Genomic DNA, 11,569 nt, shown 5'->3' with positions numbered 1-11,569 from the left:
TGTTCGGGTTAGTGTCGATTTCGTGTCGTGTTTTTGGGTTACATGTAATTTTTTTATGCATATATATTAATGATTGTTGGACAAACAATTACGTCTGTCTTAAAAATATTAGATGTGATTAACCAAAAAACAAAACAAACACAAAAAAATATATAAACAGTAAAACTGGAAATTAAAAGGAAAGAGATAGACAAATCTGAGGTCTGTATTAGCAGTTTCCTTAAGACGATGTCGTCGCTATTGACGATCGTCTCCCAAGATACAACAGATTACGCAAGCGAACTCAAACCGTGTGTAGCCTAGTTATCACCGGAGTAGGAAAACAAGAACATTGAGAGCAGGAAAAATTCCAGAGAATATTTTCTCTAACCGTATGTGAATTTGACAATCCATTCTATATAAATAGAACTTGAAAGGATATGTCCTTTCACGAACGAACACGACTGTACACGGACAGACACGACTGTTCACGTACGAACACGACTGTTCATGAAAGGAGGTATTTATTGGTATATAAATTAATATATAATTTTATTCAAAATTTTCCAACAATGATAACTTTTAAAAATATAAGAAATATGGTACTTTTTTTAAATATTTTATGTCATTTTTTAGATTAGTATCAACCATCGAAAAGCCTGTTAATATCATGTTAGACGGTCATGTAATGTGTTTATAACAATTTAGGAGGTTCAAATCATGGTTGGTCATGTAAGATTAGACGGATTGAAGAGTGGCAAAGGGATGCAATGGAGACAGTTATAGAGAAAGACCTAAACAAACTTGGAAAAGAGTGATTAAGAGTGATATGAGTTTATTGGGGATTGAGAAAAATGTGACAGTGGATAGGATGGAGTGTAGGGAGAGCATTTATGTTGCTGGCACGACTTGATTTCACAGTTTCGTATGACGGTTCATGTTAGCCGATCCTGAATTATTTCAGCACTAAGGCTTTATTGTTGTTGTTATGGGGCAAAACCTTGTTCTTCCGGCAATAATATTAAAGAAGAAATACTATTGAAAGTTAGAAGGATAATTTTATCAACATCAAATATATACAAACAACTTTTCACAAAAAGTTCCAGTTATAAAATGTTGCAGTTTCTACAAAAAAAAAAAAAAAAAAAAAAAGAGTTAAACGTTTTTGTTGTATAAACTTAACCAAACACTATATTTCATGTAGTTTGAAATGAAACGTTAAACGCTGCTCTGAAAAATAGAAACAAACACCGCATATATATAATATAATTTTTCTGTATAGTTTCTAGGAAGGATAAGGTGCAAAAATACTCATAATGTTTACAGCTATGAGCAATTTTACCCATAACGTCTAAAATTGTGTATTTTTACCCCTACGTTGGCAGTCAATGGCAATTTTACCCCTAACGTTGTCAAGTTGGATCAATTTGAGAAATAATTCATCAAACTGTCTTCTCGGTCATGAATCTTGTCATCTACACTTCACATATGAGCCATTTTATCTTCACATGTGAGCCATTTTATCACTCATTAGTAACGGATTATAAACATATGACTAGACGTGATATTTAAAAAAAATTAAAAAGTACGAGTTGGACAAAAAAAATCAAAAAATTTCACCGATTTTTTTAAATATTAATTTTCAATTCTATTATTAAATTACAGAAAATATGAAATATTTTTTAAAAATAAATTAATATGCAATTGGTATATAATAAAAAAAACAAAAGTTTTATAATAATATCTGAAATTGATCCAACTTGATAATGTTAGGGGTAAAATAGGTATTTTTACACTTGTTTTTTTTTGGGTAAGATGAGAAAGCAACAAATAAAAAGAAAAAAAAACTAGCTAGGCAACAGTCTGGGAAAACATGCTCCCACGATATCTTCTAGAAGCAAGTTTGATACCGACTCCAGAGGTCTTGAGAGAGCCGACCCACCTAGAGCTGCAATGTGTCCATCTGAAGCCAAACGACCAGCAACTCAGTTCTACTCACGAAAACCATGGGAGAACTCAATCTGTTCGAAATCCCGATGGATCCTTCAGATTGCCTTAATCAGATTATGCGAAAGACCCCGAAAACCATGAATATCGGTAATCATCCGTATAGCCTCAAAATTGTCTGATTCCACCTGCAAACATTTTATATAGTCTAGAATATTTATCTTCTAGAATGTATGGGATATATATTGATAATATATATAAAATTAATATTTGGATAAATAAAAAATAAAATATGAAATTATAATTTTTTTAATTTCAAAAATTATATTTTTTTTATAAACAAAAGTTATAAAAAAAAATGCAATTATTTCTAAATTATGATATCATTCGGTGGCTTTTCAATATATATACACTTATCGGAAGAACAAAATCCAAATTTAATTTTTCACCAGTTAATACACCATGTTACAGACAAAATCTCCGATCTCTCTACAGTTCAAGGTTTACAGGGGTACACCGGAACTCGTGATTCCGGCGAAGCCTACGCCTTACGAGTTCAAGCAATTATCCGATTTGGAGAACTTAGATTGTTTTAAAGTTCATATTCCTGGCTTAACGATTTATTCTCACAATCCCTCTAAGAACGGTGTAGATCCTGTTGCGGTTATAAGAAAGGCAATTGCGGAAACACTTGTTTTTTATTATCCGTTTGCCGGTCGGCTTAGAGAAGATCCGTCGGGAAAACTTGTCGTTGAATGCACCGGTGAAGGTGTTTTGTTTACTGAGGCTGATGCGGATGTTACTCTTGAACAATTCGGTTATCCACTTACACCTCCATTTCCGTGCTTGGATGAGCTGCTTTTTGATGTCCCGGGTTCTAGTCAGATTTTTAACTCCCCTCTCGTGCTTGTTCAGGTATTTTTTATATAACACGTTTGTTTAGTTTTTATATTTTAATAATACACGGTTTAATTTAAATTCTTATTTAGCTCATTCAAAATTTTGTCGTGTGGCCTATGAAATTTCATTCAATTTGGTTTTTGAACTATCACAATTGGTGAAATTTCACTCAATTTGAATAGAGACTTGAAAATCCCGTTATTCTCCTCATATGTGGTGAATTTGACACGTCTCACGTCTTAAAATTTACTTGCCATATAGATTTTCTTATGTGGAAATAATTCATTAGATTTAAAAAATAAGAGATGAAGTGCAAAAATACTCATAACGTTTACAGTCAGAAGCAATTTACCCATAACGTTTAAAATGGTGCAATTTTACCCCCTACAAGCAATTTTACTCTTAACTTTGCAAATTTGGTTAATTTCAAACATCATTACAAAATATAGATATTTTTGTGATTTAATAATAGAATTGGAGATTAATATTTTTAAATTCAGTGAAATATTTAATTTTTTTTGTCCAACTCGTACAAAATACAGTATATTTTTATTTTGAAATTTTTCCATGTCTAATTTTATGTTTATGATATGTTACTAATTAGTGATAAAAATGACTCACATATGAAGGGTAAATGACAAGATTCATGACCCAGAAAATAGTTTGAGAATTATTTCTTAAATTAACGCAATTTATCAATATTAGAGGTAAAATGGTTTTTGGCTGCCAACATTAGGAGTAAAATTGCACTATTTTAGATATTAGGAGTAAAATTGTTCCTGACTGTAATCGTTATGGCTATTTTTAGCCCTTATCCTAAAAATAAATAAAAAAATCCTAAACTAAATTTATTAAGTGTAAGTGTTAAAATATCGTTGCATAACAATCCTGTCAATTTTCAATACAAATTGTGAAATTTAATTTATCTTTGAAATCTAGGACTCACGCCCTCTATTGTTATTATTATGTCAAACAACCATTTAAATCAAAATGATAGTCCAATATGTAAGATTCATAAATAAGTTTTATTGTCTTAAGAACGATAAATTATATTACGATTCCGGTCCATTGAACTTACCAATATAAATAGGGTAAATAAATTATTAGTCTCTCTCTTTTTACTTAACATTCTGTTTAGTTTTTCTATTTTGAAAAACACATTATGACATCTCTATCTTTTGCCAATATTAACCATTTGGTCATTTTGTCTATTTTTTTAGACTTTTAACTGTTATATTTGACATAAACAGACAGACAGAAAATAATAGAGTAACATGACCATTTTATATCTACAATGGTTGTCTTAAAAGCTAAGATATGTTCGGTTAAAAATCTAAAAAAACTAGATAGAATGACCAAATGGTTAATACTGATAAAAAATAGAGACCTTATAATATGTTTTTTAAAATAGAAGGACTAAACAGTATGTTAATTAAAAATGGAGGGATTAATAAATTATTTACCCATATAAATATAACAATCGTCTAACTTTTTCTTCCCAATCATTTTTCAATAAAGTAATATGTATTTTATTGTTCTTTTTTCGGATATGTTGCACTCTATCCGCAGTAAAAAAAAATTGGAAGGAGAAATACTATTAGCAATATTTGACTACTCGAAATATTTTAATTGACAGGTAACACGAATGAAGTGTGGGAGTTTTATTTTCGGTCTCCGTTACAACCACACCATAAGCGACGCTGCTGGTCTAGTTCAATTCATGTCTGCAATCGGGGAAATGGCAAGAGGAGCAACTTCCCCCTCTATTCTCCCAATCTGGGAAAGACACATCCTTAACGCCACATTGAATCCACAAAAACTCAAACCTCCGTTTACTAAATCCGGTAGAGATATCTCTGACGAAAGCAGTAATGATCGTAAATTTCCACCTGAACACGATCTTTGTTATAAAGCTTTCTTCTTAGGCCCCGCTGAAATCTCAGCTTTAAAGAGACATGTGCCTGCTCATTTTGGTCATTGTTCTTCTTTTGAAATAGTAACATCATCTGTTTGGAAGTGTCGTGTTATTGCATTTCAACCACATCCTAAGGAAGAGACGAGTCTGATTTGGTCAGTGAATTTGCGTAGTAAGTTTAAGCTACCATCTGGTTATTATGGAAATGCAGCTGTGATTCAAATGTCAACGTCAACTGCAAAGGAAATAATAGAGAATCCATTAAGTTCTACATTACAACTCGTTAGAAATGCTACGGATAAGGTGATTAATATTGAAAATTGTGCCCAAACTCTAGCAAATATAAAGGTAAGTAGACTGAGCTATAATGTGTCAGATTGGAGATATGCAGGGTTTGAAAAGGTGGATTTTGGATGGGGTGAAGCCGTATATGGTGGACCCGATTATTGTGGACCAATAGTTGGGTGTCATATGCCATATAAAAGTAAAAATGGAGAAAATGGTATAATGTTGCCATTATGTTTGCCGAGACAAGTAATAAAAAGATTTGAGAAGGAGCTAGACAATATGTTGAAAGACCAGCCATTTTGTCGAGATAAGGACGTTGTTCAATCCAAGCTTTAAAATGTCTGATTTGCTTAATAAAATATCAAATATTAATTAAGCATGTATCCAATTAGCCCGAATGAACTTGGACTATTCTGGAATTTGTCTGTATACAACAGTGTATTAACATATTGTGGTGGCGTTTTATAGGTCGTAATATAATGAATAATGTAATCAAAGTTGCAATATAATCGAATAGAATAGTGATTTCATTTCTATATTTGGTTAGCTTGATGAAATGTAATTTCTAGTGTTGTTAGACCCAGATCGAACTGATCTGTCCAACTGATTGGACTACGTACTGCCTACTTTCCGGTTTCGACCATGTTGAGGTTGTTAATCTTCAATAATCCGGCAAGCTGTCAACCCGAGACCTTGTGTGACCCCCCCCCCCCCCCCCCCCCCCCATTTTTTTTAATTAATTAAAAAAATCATTACTTTTGAAAATTTTGAATCTTAAGTCTTGTTACTTTCATAATTAACTGACTTTTTCTTTGCACTACTTAAATAAAAAAAAAGTTTAACTTTGAAATACTAATAGTTCGATGCAGAAATATTGTAATCAGAGAGAACATGATAGTGATGAATCATATAGATTATTACATTACAGTTGAGAAAAAAACAATTCTAGTTTCCAAGTGATTCATAGCCAGTTTATAATTTAGATGAATTATATATATAATATTATTTATTTATTATGTCATCCAGTTTGATCATTCCGAATTATTTAATTGAATTCGATGAAGAAATTTTGCATAGCTTGTGATCCTTTAGGGACAGTTGTTTTGGAGATTTCAGAAAAGAGTAAGGGAAAAAAAAAGATTTCATTCATTTTGTTGGTGTTTGTTTTATTAATTCAATCATTATTTTTACCATTTTATAGTTTGGGGTTTACCCGCAACTACTATAATCTCATTTTCCAACCTCTCTAAGGTTTTCCATTCATTTTCTCCTCTTTCACTAATTTGAACTTCTATCATCTTTATAAAATTATATTTTAATCTCTATTTTGTTTTTAATTTTATTTTGTTCTATATATTTGTTTATTTTTACTTTTTTAATCCTTAGATTAATTTCATTTTTTATCTTTACACTTATATTTTTTTATTTTTCCTCAAAAAATATTTTTTGCTAAATTTTATTTTTTGATATTTATATTTTTTATTTATATTTTTTTTTATTTCTAGACTAATTTTACTTTTGATCCTTGCACTTATTTGTCTTTATTTTTTTGCTCTAAAAAATAACTTTGGTAAATATTTTTCTTTTATCATATTATTATGTAGTTTTAGTATTTATTTTTAATTATTTTAAAATGCTTATTTTCTTTTTAAAATGCTTATTTTCTTTTTAAAATACGATATATGCATTTTTCTTTTATTTTATTTCTGTTTCCTTTGTTTCATCTTTTTTTTTATTTTAATGATTGAATAAATTAATTTTCATCTTTACATTTACATGTGATTAATTTATTAATACAGACACAGATATATAAAAATTATTGTTAAAATCATAATTTTGGTTAAGGAAATGAAATAAATAGACAAAAGAATTAAGAGTCATTCTATTTCTTTCTTCTTATTTCCTTTTCTTGATTTTATTCTGTTATCTATGTCCGAACCAAACGTCCCCTAATTATTAACGAAAACTCTGGAAATCATCTCTATAAAATACTGTTCACCACCAAATCTTTATACATATTAAAATGCTGACATTTTCATCAAAGATTATTAAAAGATGTAAATAAATAATAAATAAAACTGTTCACCACCAAATCTTTATACATACTAAAAAAGCTGACATTTTCATCAAAGATTATTAAAAATGTAAATAAATAATAAATAAAACTTTTCTCAGCTTGATAACTTGCTGGATCCGCTTTGATATTCTTTACCGGAGTTACCTGCAAAACAAAGCCGGAGACAGGATCTCCGGGAAAACTCTCCGACGATCAAGTCAGTTTTTGTAAGAATGAGTCTATAATTTAGCAATAGCTTTTTGGGAAAAAATGTGAACGTACCTCCCCCTTTATTCTTAAGGCCTTTTATAGGTGTTTTTTGGGTAACCGCCGAGGGCGGTTACTCCTTAGTGGGCCACGTTCTGAGGGCGGTTACCCCTTTTTAGGCCATGTCCCTTTCGTGGCTTTCATGGCAACGAACGTGGTTTTGAGTGGGAGTCTTGACGCTCCGTTTAGGAATTCGGGGCGGTTTACTCGCTGCGCCCGCTTCCTTCATTCGGGTCCCGTCCAATCTTAGCCCATGGGGCTTTAATATGGGCTGGACTTGCGAAATGAATATAACCCGTTTTGGGCTTCGCGGGTTATCACATGCCTCCCCCTTGGTCTAGCAAGAGCCCTTTTAGGGTCTTTTTATAGGGGACGCTTCGTCTTTGTCCGATTATTTCAAAGTTTTGAATTTGTGCATTTCCCTTCTTTCGTTTTCTCCGGCGTCGACCTTTTAATTCCGTTACTTCTTTTCCGGCGTTGACCTTTTAATCCCGTTACTTCACTGTGTTGTCTCTTTCATGTAAGTTTTTCTTTTCACATTTGTTCCTTGTTCGGCTTTTTGCTTCTGTTTTCCTTTTATCGATCATGTCAGACCTCGACTTCGCGCCGTTTGACGACGATTATGTCCGCGAGGTCTCTAACGAGGTCGAAGAGATGGTTGAGGAAGCTTCAACCAGCTCTCCTGGGTGTAATTCTCATCCCGCCGACTTCCTTCATCTGGCGAATACAACCGACGAGGGTTTAGGTTTTGACCCCAAAAAGTTGATTCCGCCACCTGTTCCAACCCCTCGTTTGTTACCAAAGAAGGACAGGTCGGGAAGTCTGGTTTGTCAAGAGACAATCGATGATTTGCGGGAGCATTATCCCTGGCTCCGAGGTCTCGAGACTATCATTCCTAGGGAGGATAGGGGACCGGGCGATTACCCAAAGGGGTACTTCACTATTTTCGTGGCCCAGATTATCTGCGGCTTCACTTATCCGCTGGCGGATGAGATTGCTTCCGTCCTAGGCGGTTACGGAATCGCGCCCGGGCAATTGCATCCTAACGGCTGGGCCGATTTGACTCTGCACAAATTCTTGGCGGATTGTTTGGAGGTTCCCTTTTCGCCCAAAATCTTCTCCAAGCTCCACCATTTCAAAAGCTCGGCGGGGTATTTCACTTTCATCCGCCAGAGCGGATACTATGGTTTTGACGAGAAGCTGAACAAGATCCGCGAGTGGGATCGATCTTACTTTTTTATCAAGTTTAATGAGGAAAACCTGAACTTCCTTCGTTGCTGGAGCCGACCCAACGTAAAGAGTTTGAACTTCGGGTATCCCAGCAAGGAAGAATCCGCCGTTATCAAGTTCCTGAAGAGCACTCCTCCTTTTGTATGGACATACGATCAGGCCTTTCATATGCTAAGGAGCCGAGTAGCGATTGTATACCGCGAGGGGGATCGCGTTGTCTATATTCCTTATCGCGTTTTTTTGTGCAAGGTACTTTTTATTTCCAAGTTGATGGTTTCTTTTAACCCTTTGCAGGGGTGATCCTTTATCTCAAATCGCTGCAGATCGGGAGGCTAAGGCCCTGGCGAGAAGAAAGAAGCGGATGACGGAAACCGCTTCCGTTGTAGGGGCGGATCCTTCTGGAGGGACGATTCCTTCTATTGGGGCGGCTTCCCCGGTTAGGGCTTCCGCTTCACAAGGTCTTGCTTCTGCTTCCGAGGATCTTCCTTTAACCAGGAAGCGGAAGATAAGTGCGGATACAGAGTCTTCTCGTTCAAAAAAGAAGAACACTTCTGTGTCCCTTACTGTTGGCGGCGCACCTGTATCCGCCTCGTCTAAAGGAAAGAGCAGTACCCTCATTCGCGAGGTATCTTGATCTACTCCCTCTCGTATTGCTACTTTTTCCTCATGAGCTATCTGCCATTCCCTTGATATTTTTCTTTATGCTTTTGCATCCAATCCCCGATATTAGCGGATGGTGGACTAGGACTTTCGGCTTGGCCGTGAACTTCTCTTGCAAGGATATTGTATCTTCCATATGCAATGTCCTCGGGCGACTTCCCTCCGCCTCCCGTGTGCGCGAGCAAGTACCGCTCCCTACTGCTGTGGAAGGGATCGAGAAGCGTTCTGTAGAGGTATATTATTATTTTGTCCTTCGCTTTCAAATATCTTGTGTTCATTGTAACCGCATATTTCTATTCGCCCATTTTTATTTGTGAGACGTGTTATACGCAGATTATCAATTTCGCTGAGGGCATTCTCCGAAGGGATGCAGGGCGAGCCAAGGAGTTGGAAAGTCTTGGTACGGAATTGGCGACTCAGAAGTCGCTTTATGATGATGTCCAAGGGAAGGTGAAGGTCCTAGAGGGCACCTGTCAGAAGGCCGTGGGCGAGAAGGAGGAGGCCCTTAAATCCCTTCAGGCCAAGTCCGATGAACTGCAAAAAGCCCTCGACGACCTAGCTGCTTTCAAGGAGGCCCAAAAGAAGAGGGTTGAGGAGATTTTGGCTGAAGATGGCGCCCGCATCTACTGGTATGGGGAGCGGATTCATGCCGCTTATGAGCACGGGCATCAGGGTCTAGTACTTAACCGCCCCAAAGTTCCCATCCCTGAAAAGGATTTAACTGGGGAGTGGGATAAGCTGGAAGCCGAGGATGCTGATATGGATGAGGTACTCTTCTTAGATTGGAAGAGTCTTCAGGATCCTCCGATTAGCTGCGAGATCCCTATTCAGCCCGCGGAAGGAGAGGAACCCCAAGCCATTTCTCAACCTGTGCAAGAGGTACCTGTAACCCCCTCATTTGGATCACATGATATCTCACACAATATCAGTCATAGACATGTTTTCAATTCTCAATCATATAAACTTCAATCTCATATAAATTTTACATATTATACATAAGAGAAAGCATTTATAATTTACAATACACGTTTAAGTCATTATCCTACACAGAGGATTTACAAAACAAAAGTACATTCATAAGACTCCAAAATGCCTAGATGAGAATGGACTGACACTGCTGCTGCGACCTTAAGCAAGAAGAACTCCACCTAACCTATAAAATCTGTTGGCAAGGGGTGAGCTGCCTACTCAATAAACATATTACACATATATGTATATACAAGTAATGTAAAGAGCACAAACCAAAATAGGTCATCAGTACCAAGTTAGAATTTATTCATTTAGAATAGTAATACTGATTTTAGAAAGGCCTTGCTATACTTAGACAATATATATAAAATGGTCCTTGGGCCCAATCTGTATTCCGGCTCACTAAATTCGGAATACTATCATCTGTGCTACGGAGGAGTTACACTCACTCACGTACTCATATATCTCAACACATGTGCTTCCGGCTCACAATATTCGGAGAGCACTCTCAACTTGGACCATTTCACATATCCATCTAAGCAAGCTCATATTCATTTATAAGCCAACCATTATTCAGTTCTAGTATGTGCACAAGGCTTAACATGCCGTATTTACGCATAACACTGCAACATACTCAATCATAACACTTTCTTATCAATCATGACGTATCATAAACACTCAAACATTACCCACATCATTCACATCAGATTCAACCACATCTCACACTCAACAAGTCACAAGGCACAATACATTCATACACATATATAAGCAATATGCTTACCGTCGCACTTGGTTCGATCTATTCAACACGATCGGGTGTGCGTTCAATTGCACCTTGCCCTCCTAATGTCACATAACATTGATACAATTAGACTTAACATAAACTTAATGAAAATAGAAACTAAGGAATGCTATATGATTTACAAGACACTAATGCCACAAAGTTCATGCAATCTAATCCTTTTGTCTTTGTGTAGAACATATCCAAAATTCACTTTAATATCACTTCTACACAATATATGGCATGCAAAACTGATTCGGTCCTGTTTCCAGCCAAGAAACAGACTATTCAGATTTGTATCTACCATAATTCACTCAACCTAGCTCAAAATAAACACAATGGATTGCCAAATCCTTGTACAGACATATACTTCAAGTATTTAGAAACACTTTTTTATAAATAAATTTTCTCCAATTCGGACTTTAAGATCCTCAAAATGCTACATCAATATGGCTGCCTCACATGACATTCAATTTCGAGGCAGTCATGATCCATCTAGGTTTTCTTCCTCTATATATGGAATTAAAGTCCCATATTTTACAGAGGGTTTCATAACACATATAGGAATATATGTTAT

General features: G+C 35.4%; 1 protein-coding gene across 1 annotated transcript; it reads left to right on the top strand.

Moving 5' to 3' along the window:
* The first annotated feature begins 2,356 nt into the window (after nucleotides 1–2,356).
* LOC136227964 (benzyl alcohol O-benzoyltransferase-like) lies at nucleotides 2,357–5,565 on the top strand. Its single transcript, XM_066016764.1, has 2 exons — nucleotides 2,357–2,841; nucleotides 4,463–5,565. Exons 1-2 carry the CDS (start codon nucleotides 2,389–2,391, stop codon nucleotides 5,363–5,365), a joined length of 1,356 nt encoding a protein of 451 aa, XP_065872836.1. The 5' UTR covers nucleotides 2,357–2,388; the 3' UTR covers nucleotides 5,366–5,565.
* Nucleotides 5,566–11,569: the final 6,004 nt, after the last annotated feature.

The sequence above is a fragment of the Euphorbia lathyris genome, chromosome 4 (genome assembly GCF_963576675.1).
Source record: "Euphorbia lathyris chromosome 4, ddEupLath1.1, whole genome shotgun sequence".
In the NCBI taxonomy this organism is placed as follows: Eukaryota; Viridiplantae; Streptophyta; class Magnoliopsida; order Malpighiales; family Euphorbiaceae; genus Euphorbia; species Euphorbia lathyris.
Note: the sequence above shows the minus strand (reverse complement) of the source record. Positions and strands in the feature narration are given on the sequence as shown.

Bases quoted from the DNA above. Each gene is read 5' to 3' on its own strand.
- LOC136227964 (XM_066016764.1), top strand. From the start codon at position 2,389: ATGTTACAGACAAAATCTCCGATCTCTCTACAGTTCAAGGTTTACAGG. The intron at 2,842-4,462 runs GTATTTTTTATA...TTTAATTGACAG, and splicing joins CCCCTCTCGTGCTTGTTCAG to GTAACACGAATGAAGTGTGG.